This window comes from Coregonus clupeaformis, unplaced genomic scaffold (assembly GCF_020615455.1).
Source record: "Coregonus clupeaformis isolate EN_2021a unplaced genomic scaffold, ASM2061545v1 scaf2341, whole genome shotgun sequence".
NCBI lineage: Eukaryota > Metazoa > Chordata > Actinopteri > Salmoniformes > Salmonidae > Coregonus > Coregonus clupeaformis.
This window is the reverse complement of record NW_025535795.1, coordinates 17,560-35,281: the sequence shown is the minus strand read 5'-3', so window position 1 is coordinate 35,281 and position 17,722 is coordinate 17,560. Positions and strand designations below refer to the sequence as shown.

The 17,722-nt window shown below is 41.9% G+C and overlaps 1 protein-coding gene across 1 annotated transcript; it reads right to left on the bottom strand.

The window, feature by feature from the left end:
* Nucleotides 1-399: 399 nt before the first annotated feature.
* On the bottom strand, nucleotides 400-16,325 carry LOC121562637 (cytoskeleton-associated protein 2-like; the record flags this gene model as incomplete). Its single annotated transcript, XM_045219389.1, has 3 exons — nucleotides 400-1,122; nucleotides 12,651-12,819; nucleotides 16,265-16,325. Coding segments are annotated over 3 exons (516 nt in total), but the record flags the coding sequence as incomplete, so codon positions are not given.
* Between the last annotated feature and the right edge of the window lie 1,397 nt (nucleotides 16,326-17,722).

The window sequence follows — 17,722 nt, the reverse complement described above, 5'->3', positions numbered from 1 at the left end:
GTAGACAACCCCTGGGGCCTTGTCTTGGGTTAGAGTCAAACAGTAGAAACACAAACGGTAGCAACACACAAGTATGATTCATCCATCTTCTTGGATGACATTCATGGCTAAAACTGAATCTGGAATATGATGTATTCAGTGTGTCCTAAATGTATCAGCTCTGTATTTAACCTTGGAATGTAAAGTGCATGTGTTAGTTTGTGAGAACTCACTAATCCCCCATTATTCCTTCTGTTTGCATTAGCACATCTACTTCATTGATTTCCATATTTTGACACTTAGTCTGGTTAGGACTAACTAAATGCTTTTACTTATAAAACTAATGACACTCCAAAATTACCAAAGTAGATTATTTATTATACATAAATATGTACATCATTCATGCATCTAAAATACCAACACATTTTTTTTGTTTTTCAACAAAACCAAGCTAGTTTGTACAATCTAAAAAATAAAAACCTTAACCACAGTTTGCATTAAAAAACACTATTCCATCTAAAAAGTAAATGGATGCTTTTGGTTTGACAGTTACAAATGAGTAATGGATAGACAGGTTCTTCCTGCAGGATTCTGTACAGAAAAGTCTAGATTGACAAACCCATCTCCCCAGGTGTGTTTCAGAACCTTTTGTTTTACTACGGCTTTCTACTAAGGAATGTGACTCTACTGAAGGACATACAACTGTACAGGTGAAAGCTACATTCCCAGAGGGTGAATGAGATCATCCTGTACTATTAGATCAGGGTAAAGCAGGAGGAAACCACTTTACACTACTAGGAGGACAGTACTTTAGTCTTCTTCCTCAGCGTAGACCAGCTGGATGTTGACCTTGTCTCTCAGAGCCCCGTTCTCTCTGTAAACGTACAGATGGCCGTTCGGGATGGGCCCGGCGCTGCCTCCCCCCTCTCCGTCTCCCTCCCTCCTTCCCCCTCTCTCTCATCCTCCTGGGCCATCAGGTCATTGAAGGAGGCCACACAGTGGTCGTGCTCCTGAAGGGAGGCGGGGTAGAGGAGCACAGACCTCTCGATCCTCACCGAGCGCCTGACGGGGGTGAAGAACCTCAGCTCCTGTCCATCCACCATGCGGGCCAACGTCGCCTCTCTCTGCTGGCTCCTGAAGCCACTGCAGGTGGGAGAGATCAAAGAGAACAGTTTACAGTACATACACATGGTGATGGGCTACAAGGCCAGAGCACACGTTAACTACACATGGTGATGGGTTACAAGCCCAGAGCACACGTTAACTACACATGGTGATGGGTTACAAGCCCAGAGCACACGTTAACTACACATAGTGATGGGTTACAAGCCCAGAGCACACGTTAACTACACATGGTGATGGGTCATAAATGGCAGCTCTGGTCAACAGTAGTGCACTATATAGGGTAGGGCTGACCCCAATTAGTCGACTGGTTGGGCGTTAAGCTGTTGGTCGACCGAGATTGTTTTAGTCAAGCAGCAACTAATATGTATATATATACACACACACACACAGTGGAGAGAACAAGTATTTGATACACTGCCGATTCTGCCGGTTTTCCTACTTACAAAGCATGTAGAGGTCTGTAATTTTTATCATAGGTACACTTCAACTGTGAGAGACGGAATCTAAAACAAAAATCCAGAAAATCACATTGTATGATTTAAGTAATTCATTTGCATTTTATTGCATGACATAAGTATTTGATACATCAGAAAAGTAGAACTTAATATTTGGTACAGAAACTTTTGTTTGCAATTACAGAGATCATACGTTTCCTGTAGGTCTTAACCAGGTTTGCACACACTGCAGCAGGGATTTTGGCCCACTCCTCCATACAGACCTTCTCCAGATCCTTCATGTTTCGGGGCTGTCGCTGGGCAATACGGACTTTCAGCTCCCTCCAAAGATTTTCTATTGGGTTCAGGTCTGGAGACTGGCTAGGCCACTCCAGGACCTTGAGATGCATCTTAAAGAGCCACTCCTTAGTTGCCCTGGCTGTGTGTTTCGGGTCGTTGTCATGTTGGAAGACCCAGCCACGACCCATCTTCAATGCTCTTACTGAGGGAAGGAGGTTGTTGGCCAAGATCTCGCGATGCATGGCCCCATCCATCCATCCTCCCCTCAATACGGTGCAGTCGTCCTGTCCCCTTTGCAGAAAAGCATCCCCAAAGAATGATGTTTCCACCTCCATGCTTCACGGTTGGGATGGTGTTCTTAGGGTTGTACTCATCCTTCTTCTTCCTCCAAACACGGCGAGTGGAGTTTAGACCAAAAAGCTCTATTTTTGTCTCATCAGACCACATGACCTTCTCCCATTCCTCCTCTGGATCATCCAGATGGTCATTGGCAAACGTCAGACGGGCCTGGACATGCGCTGGCTTGAGCAGGGGGACCTTGCGTGCGCTGCAGGATTTTCTAATAATTGCGGCAAGTTGTTGCCTTCTCACCAAGCTGCTTGCCTATTGTCCTGTAGCCCATCCCAGCCTTGTGCGGGTCTACAATTTTATCCCTGATGTCCTTACACAGCTCTCTGGTCTTGGCCATTGTGGAGAGGTTGGAGTCTGTTGGATTGAGTGTGTGGACAGGTGTCTTTTATACAGGTAACAAGTTCAAACAGGTGCAGTTAATACAGGTATTGAGTGGAGAACAGGAGGGCTTCTTAAAGAAAAACTAACAGGTCTGTGAGAGCTGGAATTCTTACTGGTTGGTAGGTGATCAAATACTTATGTCATGCAATAAAATGCAAATTAATTACTTAAAAATTATACAATGTGATATTCTGGATTTTTGTTTTAGATTCAGTCTCTCACAGTTGAAGTGTACCTATGATAAAAATTACAGACCTCTACATGCTTTGTAAGTAGGAAAACCTGCAAAATCAGCAGTGTATCAAATACTTAAAGTTGACACCTTTTCATTCAAGGGGTTTTCTTAATTTTCTACATTGTAGAATAATAGTGAAGACATCAAAACTATGAAATAACACACATGGAATCATGTAGTAACCCAAAAAAGTTTTAAACAAATCTAAATACTATTTATATTTGAGATTCTTCAAAGTACCCTTTGCCTTGATGACAGCTTTGCACACTCTTGGCATTCTCTCAACCAGCTTCATGAGGTAGTCACCTGGAATGCATTTCAATTAACAGGTGTGCCTTGTTAAAAGTTAATTTGTGGAATTTATTTCCTTCTTAATGCGTTTGAGCCAATCAGTTGTGTTGTAACAAGGTATAGGGTTGGGTATACAGAAGATAGTTCTATTTGTTAAAAGACCAAGTCCATATTATGGCAAGAACAGCTCAAATAAGCAAAGAGAAACAACAGTCCATCATTACTTTAAGACATGAAGGTCAGTCAATATGGAACATTTCAAGAACTTTGAAAGTTTCTTCAAGTGCAGTCGCAAAACCATCAAGCGCTATGATGAAACTGGCTCTCATGAGGACCACCACAGGAAAGGAAGACCCAGAGTTAACTCTGCTGCAGAGGATACGTTCATTAGAGTTACCAGCCTCAGAAATTGCAGCCCAAATAAATGCTTCACAGAGTTCAAGTAACAGACACATCTCAACATCAACTGTTCAGAGGGGACTGTGTGAATCAGGCCTTCAGGGTCAAATTGCTGCAAAGAAAGAAGAGACCTGCTTGGGCCAAGAAACATGAGCAATGGACTTTAGACAGGTGGAAATCTGTCCTTTGGTCTGGAGTCCAAATTGGAGATTCTTATCCCTTGTGCAAATAGCCTACAGCTGAGTCTGTCCCGAGCTCACTGGTGCGGGAAACTGAGGGCCCAGAATATTTTATACAATGTTGCAAGTTCGCTAGCCCAAGCTTTGGGCCAGACCCAAGTTAATAGTTTATACAATGTTTCAAGTTCGTTGCAGACAGGCCATGTGTAGCCAATGTGATTTATAGGAGATTTATTTTTAAAATCAGGATATTTTCTACCTTTAGGCTGCAATATTATTTGTTGGCTTTATGTAGGCTATTTTTTACATAGTTGGCAATGGCAATAGAAGTCACTTTTTAGGTTTGTATCATTTTCATTTAGATTTGGATAGAATTTTGATTAGCCACATGACAATGATTTTGAGATATGAAGACATTATAAATTAAATGAAAACTGTTTCATGAAAATGTGCATATGAAAACCATAACTGGCACGCAGATCGGTAGAAAGGGTAAGATAAATTGGCATTCCACATGAGAAAGGTTGCCGACTCCTAGTGAAGCCTATTACTGGGAACTTCAGGAGAGTAATGGCAGAATCTGCGAAAGCCAGCAGGAGCTGGAGGAGAATAATTGGGTCAGGTTAAGGTTTTTTTCTAGATCTCTGGCGCCCTCGATTAGTTGAAAGAACAGACAACTTTCCGTCAACCAAGATTTGTGTTAGTCGGGGCCAGCCCTAATATAGGGAATAGGGTGCCAATCAGAACATAGACAAGGTGATTGATGGGAATACGGAACATGCCCCAACCTGACTACCTATTGCCAATGGCAGTAATAGTGTCTGGCCACAACGATGTGGTCAAATGAAGCCTTATTCAGTGTGGTAGCGCTTTATACTCGTAACCATTTATAAGTTGAAAATTGCAGATTTGGACACTGATAAGTACCTAAATTGGAACGCAGTGGCTGTACAGTAACATGCTATACATGACATCAGAGCTCAAGGTCTCTGCTTCACAGCGCAGTATTGGTTTTGACTGACAGCGGTTATGAACTTGAACGCGCGACAAGAAGTAGCCGACATCCCTCCCACTAATGGGGCAACTTTTGCTAATTAATTGTTGTCCGAGTGAGGGAAACGCTTTAAATAAAGTGGACTCGATGTATTTTGAAAGATGAGACGTTGAGGATTATAATAAATACCGCTTTGATGTCATACAAGCAAGCCAAATGTGCACGTTACATTTCCATATCATAAAACTCATGTAACATACAGTGTCAACGTTCATGATCACTATTCTTCATGTACAGTTACAAGATGACATGATGTCATTCCCTGGGTTAATCTGAACATGAGCCTGTTTGTCATATGAAGAAATTTGGATGGGGAACACGCATCTGAATGCACTCGTGACTATTCAATGCGCACCAACATTTCGATCTGCTTCTCTGAATTGCCTTGTGAAAGGCTAACACTAAGATCATATTTTGTAACTTAGCTAGCCATGTTGGCAATAGAACACGCTTACAAAGGATACCCACCTGACCAGATTGTGATTTATAAATTGTGTGATGGTGGGGGTGCAGGATTGTGTCCCAAACAAAACGACTACAACACCGTTTACCCTAGTTCCTCAATGGCACAGCTAAGAGAGCTCAATATAGCGCCTTATAGTTGAAGACTCTTCTTTAAGTCAAAAGTGCATTGAAATTACGTAGGAACTGTGCATACTTTGGAGAGGTGTGTGGTAGGGCTGTCCCCGAATACATACATTATATATATATATATATATATATATTTTAAAGAGTCCTCCTGTTCTTTCGACCAATCGATTGGTCGAAATGTTTAAACTTATTTTTCCATATATAGACAGACACACCCTATGTGTTTGAATGAAACCAACTACATATGCACTGAGTTTGTCTGATGCTTTAAGCACATGGTTTGATTAAATAAATAAAGACACAAATGACTAAAGAAAGAGCCTGATGGCCACACTGTTAAAAACAATGACAGCGAGTGACTGGCACACGTTGTCTCGCTCTCCTCCCTACTGACCAATAGGGCCTGCCCTATCATAATCAATAAAATGGTTATAACAAACTTTGAACACAGTAATGTCAACAGAAAAATGGATGTGGAGGACATAAAAAAGAAACTCTAAACGGGTGAATGTTTACTGGTTGCTCAGGAGGGAAAGGGGAAGTCAGATCTGTGGAAGACATTTGACATAGTTTTGGAAGCTACTGGAGTTCAAGAAAAATGAGGGTTTAGGAGCAAGTGTTGCGTGAGTATCATGTGTGCCAAACAGTTGCTGTTAGATTACAATATTATAACATTTTCTGACCATTTGGAACAGTGTAAACACTAAGTAAGTGTACAAGAGAGTCTGTTCTAAAGAAAAAAAGAAAGCATTTATTACAGCAGACTAAAAACAGATTAATGCATTCGTGAATTGCAGTTTATTTATCGTTTAGGCTAATTATTCAAAGCTCCCTTTGTTATTTAATTTAAAAACTAAAATGCTTAATTACATTTCAAAGCATTAATGTCACATATGTTGTGTGATGGCATGAACGAATGAATGATTGATACAGTAGCCTATATATTGAGATATTGGCCTAAGTTAGTTAAGGTATTAAGACTAAACAGGACGCGCTCTTAGGCCTACAGCTTGATGGTGGTTATCCAAGGCTACTATACAAAGCCTACTAATGTTAACTACATTACTTATTATTATAATGATCATAATAATAATAGTAATAATAACAATAAGGAGATCAAGAAAAAGGAGGGTATAGGAGCGAGAGCTGCATGCATATTATGTGTGACAAACAGGTGGTGTTAGATTACAATCTTATTTTTCTGCATGTTTGCAAGTATAAGTAATACCAGTCTGTTCTAACGAACATTTTTTTGTAAAGCTGTTATTACTCCATAGCAAAGATTAAAAACAGCCAAACCTGTGAAAATTGCTTTATCTGACATTTTGCAGTTGCAAAACACTCAAACAGGCAACAGAAGCAAGATCTGTCTTATTTCTGTAGATATATATGGATGATTTGTATAGCCAGGCACATTTAACCGTTAGGCTATTGATTGATTATAGACCTCATTATTTTTGGGGTTTGCCCGCTCAACTTTCTTAGACAACTAGGCTAAGCCCTATTCACATGGGACTACTATTACTACAAAACATTGGTTATGTAATTATTACCCCAGAATGTCTGTGTAATTATTTTCTTCCCAAAAAATTGACAGTTACGACTTTTTGCCGTATAGATATTTCCATTATAAGTCCAGACGTTAACAGGGCTACACTGATAACTCGAGCAAGGTTCCCAAGTTTCTAAACCATACCAAATCATATTAGGTATAGTGTCGCCATTATATTTGAATTGTGATCATAATCATTACGATATTTTAGCGATCCGCAGTAGACGTCCTAAATTACGCCCAGCCTTCAGATGTGAGCTAAACATTGCACTTGAGATGCATTTTAAGGTTATGGATGCGAAAGTTAACTTATCATTTCCAAACGTTTATGTAAGTTGTATGCTGCTTTGTGATCTATTAACAGCAAGGGGTACAGTATAGACTATGCGCAGCACTTCGTTCAATTTATCGAATCAGTTATTGCTTTCTTGCTCAAACCGTGAGCAACACCTGTCATACTCAGACATTTATCTCAAAACACAAGGATGTTGATTCGCACGGGACTAGTATTATCAGAGGACCTTTGAGTTTGCCAAAAAAAACAGTAGGTTATTCTGGCTGGAATTGTTAACTCTCCTGCCCTGTACAAATGACTGACATTACAGATTCGGACGGGACTAGAATGACAGATGTGGTGTTCTCTGCTTGTGCAAATAATTAAAAATCACCCGACCACCCCCAATAAAACTAATCCCGTCCGAATAGGGCTTTTAAGGCAACGGCTGTTTCCTCGTCTCTGCTGCTGCTGCCTCCGGACTATTGTTCTCAATCCCAATATGCTGGTTAATTTTGCTATTATGCACATAGCAACATGAGGAAAGGCGCCAACTCTATGGCGCACTGAATATTCTGTTTCAGAACCGCAGACAGCGACCATATCCATCGTGGGAGAAAGCGTATTTGTTATAAAATAATATTAAATACATTAGTGTTACACCATGATTTTTACATAATATTACCATAAACAATTTCAGTATCACGTCTTAGAGTGATGGACTGTGCGCCATCCCCGTGGCCTCCGCAATGGATTAGTCCACTTAGTCATGCGCGAATCAGACCCGTGTCTTGTGCACCATTAAAAATATATATATGGTAAGGGCTCCACAGTGTGAGCATTTCACTCGCATTTGTGAATAGAAATAGTTTAGTAGTCACATTTATAGTAAAACAAATGCTGCAGTAGCTGTTTTCAAAGTAATTCTGCTGTTTTGTTTCATCGCTGATAAATTAATCGCACAAAGTCAAAGAACTATGAATCCTATATAACCTATCCACCTCGAGCTGCAACACTGCCAGGCTGGGAGCTGTGCACACGTGAAGAGCTGAGTTCAAGATTCATTTTTAGAAGCGCTGCGCACAGACATAAAAGTTGGTCTAATTTCCTTGAAACGAACGTCTACTGAAGTGAGACTTTGTCCTTGTGTTTCTATGGCTATTTACCTTGTTTTGTTACCAAGCTAGGTTGTTTTTCACTGCTTGAGTTTCAACTGCTAGGGAAGAGAAGACAATGCTGGTACTAGTCAGACTCTCAATCTCACAGACACACACATGACTGAGTCATGTTACCAAACTAGGTTGTTTTTCACTGTTTGAGTTTCAACTGCTAGGGAAGAGAAGACAATGCTGGTACTAGTCAGACTCTCAATCTCACTCACAAACACAAACGTGACTGAGTCACATTACCAAGGTAACCTCCCGCCCTTAAAGGGGCAGGTAAACATTTTTGTCTCATCTGTAATATTTTGGTCAACATTTACATTACATTTACATTTTAGTCGGTTAAAACACTCAGGTCACAAAAAATGTAATTAAACAATATACCACATGACTTACCAGTAATACATTTGTTTTAGAAACATTACAAAGCATGTTCATCCATGTTTTTGTGTTTTGTTGGTGTAATTTTAGCAGGCAAAAAATATTTTGATTGGTAAAAAAAATCTGAGTGGCTGGTAGATTTAAAAAATCTACCTGCCACAGTGGCTGGTGGACCAAAAATAACATTTTAGGCCCTGCAAGGAGCTGATCGTGGACTACAGGAAGCGGGAGGGCACGCCCCAATCCACGGGGCTGCAGTGGAGCGGTCGAGAGCTTCAAGTTCCTCAGTGTCCAAATCACAGTCGTGAAGAAGGCGAGACAGTGCCTCTTCCCCCTCAGGAGGTTGAAAAGGTTTGGCATGGGCCCTTAAATCCTCAAAAACGTATACAGCTGTACCATTGAGAGCATCTTGACTGGCTGCATCACTGCTTGGGATGGCAACAGCACCGCCCTCGATCGCATGGCACTACAGAGGGTGGTGCGGACAGCCCAGCATATCACTGGGGTCGAGCTCCCTGCCATTCAGGTCCTCTATATCAGGCAGTGTGAAAGGAAGGCCCGGAAAATTGTTTAAAGACTCCAGACACTCAAGCCAGACCGTCATCTCTGCTTCGGCACGGCAAGCGGTACCGGTGCATCAAGTGAACTTAAATTAGACTGTAGTTTACTACAGTGTCTGTAAATAAAGATTGATAATGGTGGAGGGCGCTCAACCAACGTGAGTCGAAGTGCAATCAAAAAATTTAATGATTGAAAAGGAAAAGACAGTGTGTGCATAGGTCAGGCTACTATGGTGAGCTAGCAATAGGGCTGTTACAGTGACCGTATTAACACCACATCAGCGGCCACTAGTCATTACCGCAGTGAAATTCCACGTGACTGTTTAGTTACGGTAACTAGGCTTCTCTAAGTTCTGATGTTGCTGATGGTCATTAGTAGCCTACCAAACTTGCTAACTGCCTGGTAACTCAGCACTCTATTGTGCCTCTAATCACTCTGACATCAATGCAAATGTTTTTGAAAATCAAAAACTTAATGAGAGCCAATGAGCTCATGTTGCGCAACATAGGCTATGCAATTGCGTGGGAAAACATAATTTTGATGGCCTCTATTAAAAAGAGGAGGATCCCATCAGCTTTCCATAGGCTACGCCTACTATATTTATTTCTCAACATACCTAATATTAGGCACATTGTTCACGCTTTAAAAACAGGAGTATAGCCTACCTGGCTGGCATGAAAATGAACCACGGGAAAAGCATTCTCCATTCGCTATTTAAGTGCATAGATTACGTATTTCCCCCTGCCCCTGTTCCGAGACAGGTGCATGATAATGGTCCATTCTAAATCAAAACTAATTTCACACATATATTATTTAATATATATTATGTAAAGACAACATTACATTAAGAATAATCCTATGACAATGGGTGACAATATTAGCCTATCACTTGGGAATTATGTATTATCACTTGTGAATGATGCCCAGCGTGTGCAGTAAGGAAAGAAACAGCACAGGCCTTTTTTTGTGCAACTTTTTCTAATTATAGTCCCACACCTCATGTAGCCTAGCCCATAGGCCCATTTGTTTTGATAAGGTTTGTATCACAACTAAAGTGGCCAAATAACTTCTTAAAATTAAAGCACATTAATCCGCTTTACAATCGGTGTAGAGCCTAACTGGCATAGGTAGGCGGCGCGTGAGTTTCAAGTTTGGGGAAGATCATTTCCACCATAAAAATGCACCATTATATTAAAAGCATTACATGCATAATCGCATTTGCGGTCACGTTTGAGAATGGTGTTTCCCGCTAACTGATTGCATTTTGGAACATTCGCGCATATAGCCTACTGCCGCTTATAATGTGAAGACATAGCCTAATAGTTTATGAAAATGTTAAGCTAAACGGTTCTGAACTTTTGCATCAGCCTCATTGCTTTTAAAAGTTTGATGCTAGTGGTTGTATTAATTTGGGATCTATCGCATCCCACAACTGTCCCAGACTATGTTTGGAATATTTATCTTGCACAGAAGGACAAGTTGACCAATAGAATAGGACAACTTTTCCACTATAGGGGATAATTTGACATAGGCTAGTGCTTTTGCTGTCCGTTAGGCCTACTCATCTTGTTGCAGTTCTTCTAACATCTTCAATATGCACCTCGGAATTCGATGAGGGACACGCGCAGTTGCATCCACGATGTGTCTGTCTTCACTTGTAGCCTACTTCTTAGCTGAAATGCCTGTGAGAAGGACCCAATCACGTGACGGGCATTGGCTAATAATAATTGAGATATCTGAGAGAGCCATGTGAGTGAGAAGCGCTTGAGCACGGGAATTATAATTATTATATTCAGCCCAAGGGCAAAACGGCCACTTTGGCCGCAAAAGGCATGGATGTTTTAGGGGTCATTATGGCCACTCAAGGGGGATGCCACCGGGAAATTTGAGCCCTGGTTAGAATATTAGCAACAGGGCAGTTATCTTTCCAAGGAAATGTACTTCCGAAATATGATTAGGCTATAGGTCAACATCAAAAGTAACAGTCAGCCACCAGCTGCATTAAGTACTGTAGTGCATCTCCTCATGGACTGCACCAGATTTGCCAGTTCTTGCTGTGAGATGTTACCCCACTCTTCCACCAAGGCACCTGCAAGTTCCCAGACATTTCTGGGGGAATGGCCCTTGCCCTCACCCTCCGATCCAACAGGTCCCAGACGTGCTCAATGGGATAGAGATCCTGGCTCTTCGCTGGCCATGGCAGAACATTGACATTCCTGTCTTGCAGGAAATTACGCACAGAACGAGCAGTATGGCTGGTGACATTGTCATGCTGGAGGGTCATGTTAGGATGAGCCTGCAGGAAGGGTACCACGAGGGAGGAGGATGTCTTCCCTGTAACGCACAGCGTTGAGATTGCCTGCAATGACAACAAGCTCAGTCCGATGATGCTGTGACACACCACCCCAGACCATGACGGACCCTCCACCTCCAAATCGATCCCGCTCCAGAGTACAGGCCTCGGCATAACGCTCATTGCTTTGACGATAAACGTGAATCTGACCATCACCCCTGGTGAGACAAAACCGCGACTTGTCAGTGAAGAGTACTTTTGCCAGTCCTGTCTGGTCCAGCGATGGTGGGTTTGTGCCCATAGGCGACGTTGTTGCCGGTGATGTCTGGTGAGGACCTGCCTTACAACAGGCCTACAAGCCCTCAGTCCAGCCTCTCTCAGCCTATTGCAGACAGCCTGAGCACTGATGGAGGGATTGTGCGTTCCTGGTGTAACTCGGGCAGTTATTGTTGCCATCATGTACCTGTCCCGCAGGTGTGATGTTCGGATGTACCGATCCTGTTCAGGTGTTGTTACACATGGTCTGCCACTGCGACGACGATCAGCTGTCCGTCCTGTCTCCCTGTAGCGCTGTCGTAGGCGTCTCACAGTACGGACATTGCAATTTATTGCCCTGGCCACATCGGCAGTCCTCATGCCTCCTTGCAGCATGCCTAAGGCACGTTCACGCAGATTAGCAGGGACCCTGGGCATCTTTCTTTTGTGGTTTTTCCAGACCCTGTAGAAAGGTCTCTTTAGTGTCCTAGGTTTTGATAACTGTGACCTTAATTGCCTACCGTCTGTAAGCTGTTAGTGTCTTAACGACCGTTCCACAGGTACATGTTCATTAATCGTTTATGGTTCATTGAACAAGCATGGGAAACAGTGTTTAAACCCTTTACAATGAAGATCTGTGAAGTTGTTTGGATTTTTACAAATTATCTTTGAAAGACAGGGTCCTGAAAAAGGGACGTTTCTATTTTTGCTGAGTTTATAACGGGCCATGTGAGACTCTGGTAATTTAACCTATTATTTTTGCGCATTTGATTGGCTGACGGTCACCGGATCATAGAAAGGTCAAACAGGATGAAGAGGCCATAGGCAGTCAGGTCAGAGGTCATAGAGTACCCTGGTGTGGCGGTGATCTTGTACTTGACCACAGACGAGCCTCCTCGGTCACCACGGATCAGGGCTTTGACAGCTGTGGGTGTGGCCATGGGGTCTGGTGTAGAGTCGAGCTCCAAAACATCATCCTCCTCACTCACAGGCTCCTGTGCCGATGCTACGGGAGACTGACCTGGAAGTAGTAGGAATAATAACAATGTTGTTATAGTCAACTGCTGAGAAGTGTGCACATACTGCTAAATGGCATCCATTGAAGTGCATCGCCGTTTACTGGTCCCAATTCAAATATATCCACCCATCTCTTCAGGATATCAGAATGTTCTGGTGTAGTAAATCCATTCATGACACTACTACTACTACTACAGTGAGGGAAAAAAGTATTTGATCCCCTGCTTATTTTGTACGTTTGCCCACTGACAAAGAAATGATCAGTCTATACATTTTAATGGTAGGTTTATTTGAACAGTGAGAGTCAGAATAACAACAAAAAAATCCAGAAAAACGCATGTCAAAAATGTTATAAATTGATTTGCATTTTAAATGAGGGAAATAAGTATTTGACCCCTCTGCAAAACATGACTTAGTACTTGGTGGCAAAACCCTTGTTGGCAATCACAGAGGTCAGACGTTTCTTGTAGTTGGCCACCAGGTTTGCTCTCCCAATTGGGATGAATGCGGAAGACGCGTTTTGGTGGAATGCATTTGTGACAGGTTAAAGGACATATTCATAGCCTGTTATACACTAAAAAGTATTAGTAAGTTCATGGTATGTAAGGATCTTAAAATATCTAAGGTTAAAAAGATCATGCATCCAGTACTAGTTCATAGAGATTGATAAAATTCATAAATGTGTTAAAATCCGTCAAGAGTAAAAGGGTAAATATTGTAAGAGGAATGTGTAAACGTTATATTGACTACTTTATTTTGTGGTGCCTAATTTAAGGGTAAAAGTGTTAATCTGTGATCTACTAAATGCTCTTAATCTATGAGCCTGAGATCGATTGCTCTGGTCTCCACCCAACTTCCTGGGGAAATCGCGGTCTTTTTCCTCATTATACTAAAGTTTTCAGTGAGGAAATATAACTGCGTCACTTTCGTGATTATTTCTCCCCTTTTTTCAGGTACGTTATTGATATAAAACGAGTTAATTTGAATGTAATAACTTGCTAACATGTCAAGAGAGTTTAAGGTATGTGTTAGTAACATCTTGAGTAAGTTAGAGTTAAGTTGAAGGGAGTACTAGGTGCGTGTGTGAGTGAAACCTGCTTGGTTGCAGCGAAATAGCTTCGTACTGAGAGTAGCTGCCATTTTATGCTAATTGTGAATGAACATGTGCGCTGTTAATAATATATTTTGGGGTTATTTGTATAATGTGTTTCGAATACTTTGTTGACATGGTTGATAAATGTAGTTATGGGTTACTGAGCTAAAGCTACTTTGTGTTTGACAGTTATATTGAAACATTTGTATATGTTTTAGTGAATTACAGTTTATGCTGTTGTGACTTGAATAAGCTTTGTACCCTACAAAACTCTGGTTCCTGTAGATCTGTTGTTCTGTAAAATGTGGTATTTTTTTAAAAGGATTATACTAAAGTTTCAGTGAGGAAACAACTGCGTCACTTTCGTGATTATTTCTCCCCTTTTTCAGGGGCGTAACACATTCAGTTGTGCAACTGACTTTGTACCCCCCTTTGCCTTTCTAGTCAGAACCTGTCCCAACTGATGCAGGTACATACGTGTACGCTGGAACATTGGGACACTGTGGGAGGCATGAAAGCCCACATCCTGTTTATGACAAACCGCTTTATTGAAAAACTGTGAATTAGGAGCATAAAAATAGTGTGCGGCCCTTCCACTAGTTACCACAGACACAAACTTGTAGATTGGCTATATCGTAACAATTTGGGAGAACTCAAATGTAAGGTTAGGTATAAGGTTAGCAGTGTGGTTAAGGTTAGGTTTAACATCATATTTTAAGAAGATACATTATAGAAATAGGTGGAGTTTATTACTTTGTTGCGTTGCTGTGGTTACTAGTGACGACCTGACAAAAAATATATGGCAAATAAAAATCCAATAAGGATGGTGTTAAGAGATAGATGGGTGGTGTTGATGGAGCTGAAGGATGGGACTAATAACAACTACCAACAACAACAAGATAACTAATAATGTAAGCATACTGTGTCCATAATAAGTTTATAGATTATAGGTTGAGAGCTTTTGTGAAAGAGCACAGTTAGAAAGATATGGCATAAAGAAGCAAACCGGATGGACATCATGAAAATGAGAGGTTGAGAAGGTTCAGGAGTAAACACTAACAAAATAGAATTGTCAAACTGACTGTGTCCATAAAATGTATATAGTATGTATAAGCTGGAAGTAGAGGCCTAAGCATTGTTGTTCACTAGTTTACTCCAATTAAGGAAGGGGTTGGAAAGTAATAAAGGGAAATATATTTTTTTAAAGGATGTGATTATGTATGTGTATATGAATGTATGTATATCTTTATTTTATTTAACCTTTATTTAACTAGGCAAGTCAGTTAAGAACAAATTCTTAGTTACAATGACGGCCTATACCGGCCAAACCCGGACGACGCTGGGCCAATTGTGCGCCGCCCTATGGGACTCCCAATCACGGCCGGTTGTGATACAGCCTGGAATTGAACCAGGGGGTCTGTAGTGACGCCTCAAGCACTGAGATGCAGTGCCTCAGACCGCTGCGCCACTTGGAAGCCCATACGAGGAAAAAAAAAAAATGGGGGATTGGAAGTGATACAGACAATTACATTGATGGAAGTTACAACCTATCTGCAATATTAAAGCTGATCTACCCCAGCTATGAATATATTTTCCCACGGTAATGCACATCCATGCATATCCACTCTCAATGCGTATTACATTATATTAATCACTAGTAACTGGTAATATGAGTCAGAAACCTTCATCTGCTTTGTTGTGAAATCCAATGTCAGAGGGCTTTCAGCAGATGTTCAGTAATATGAAACCCAACTACTCACTGCACGTCTGGCCACTTTTTTCCCAGGGTGAAAAAATGACTTAGCAGTCAAAAGCCATGACGACAATATGATTCAAATATGATAAAAATATTGGAACTGACTCAACCAATGGAAGCAGCATGGCAATAACCATAATACATTATTTTGGGATTTGAGCCTCTGGGTTGGATTCTTTCCACAATCTCTACAGTGGAAATAATCTTTACTCAATCTTTCCAATAATAGCAAATACAAACTGATTTGAACATTTTCAACATGCGTGACCCTGGTACGGCCAGCAGAAAGAGAAAACCATGGACACAGCAGTGTGTCTACCTAGATCTAGGTGCTGGTTTTGGCAGGAACAACAAAGTATCCTAAACAAGTGTAAAAACTGCCACATTAGTGAGATGGACCTTGTAGAGGCATGAAGTTCAGATGGGGAATCAAACTCAGACTGGTTCAAATTTCTATCTCAATTGGTCTTACCTCGCTTCCTTTTCAACCGTATTGGAGCAGAAGGTCCAAGGTCCCTCCCCTCTGACCTTCTGCTCCAATACCTGTTGAGGAAGAGGCAAGGAGACAGGATGTTGCTGTCTTTATAGTTTCCTCATTACCTTGTCTCTCTTCCTTCTTTTTCAGCATCTCAAACAGAACAGTCCGCAGCTCATCCACTGGCTAAATGAGAGAATGGAGAGAGGATATAGATACCAAACCATCATATTACTAGTTTAAATTAAATAGATACCAAGGGAGGGAACTCTAATTTAGTTTAGAGAATTCTTCAGAGAAGGTCTAATATATGAGTGAGTGAAAGAGACCGAGTCGTAGGGATGGAGGTAGAGAGAGAGAGAGTCGTAGGGATGGAGGTAGAGAGAGAGAGTCGTAGGGATGGAGGTAGAGAGAGAGAGTCGTAGGGATGGAGGTAAGAGAGAGAGCCGTAGGGATGGAGGTAGAGAGAGAGCGTAGGATGGGTAGAGAGAGAGATTCGTAGGGATGGAGGTAGAGAGAGACCGATCGTAGGGATGAGGTAGAGAGAGACGATTCGTAGGGATGGAGGTAGAGAGAGTCGTAGGGATGGAGGTAGAGAGAAAGTCGTAGGGATGGAGGTAGAGAGAGACCGAGTCGTAGGGATGGAGGTAGAGAGAGACCGAGTCATGGGGATGGAGGTAGAGAGAGACCGAGTCATGGGGATGGAGGTAGAGAGAGAGGGTTGTAGGGATGGAGGCAGAGAGAGACAGAGTCGTAGGGATGGAGGTAGAGAGAGACAGAGTCGTAGGGATGGAGGTAGAGAGAGACAGAGTCGTAGGGATGGAGGTAGAGAGAGACAGAGTCATAGGGATGGAGGTAGAGAGAGGGGTGAGGTAAAATGAGTATGGGAGCACCTCCAGGTTGCCCTGGCGCTCCATCAGACAGTAATAAACTGTGAGGGAATTGGAGGTCTTATTCAGCAACAGGTGTGAAATGTCAATTGAAGTAATCTCACAGAACAGAATTCAAGTGATGACACTAGGGAGGAACAACCCATTCAACCTTCCTACAGGGTGCACTCACATTGTATGAATGTGTTTCAGTGTAGTAGATAAGATTGGCAATATTACCACAATATGGGAATGGGAATCCCTGTCCAGAAACAACACTACGTACTTTAATTACATCTAAAATAATTGGATAGGTGTAAACAGCATCGCTGTAGCCCCATCCTGCCTTCTGATAGGTGGAATATTCAACACTGCTTATACCTGTTCAACAATGTCAGATCTACAGTGGCTAGGCCCTAGGGGGTAGGATCTAGAGGCAGTTTGTGAACCAGGCCCCAGAGAGAGACACCACGCACACCGATGACCATGAGAGGGTCAGAGGCCTAAGAGTCGTTGGGTTGTGTCTGTGGTTGTCAGGGTGTGAGGGAGATCTAACATCAGTCAGCTGTAGCTCTCCCTCACCAATGGTTATGTCCCAAATGGCAATCTATTCCCTACAAGGGCTCTGGTCAAAAGTAGTGCACCATGTAGGGATTGGCTGCCATTTGGGACACGGCCAATAGACATCAAGCAGACAGAGGGGAATTGATACTG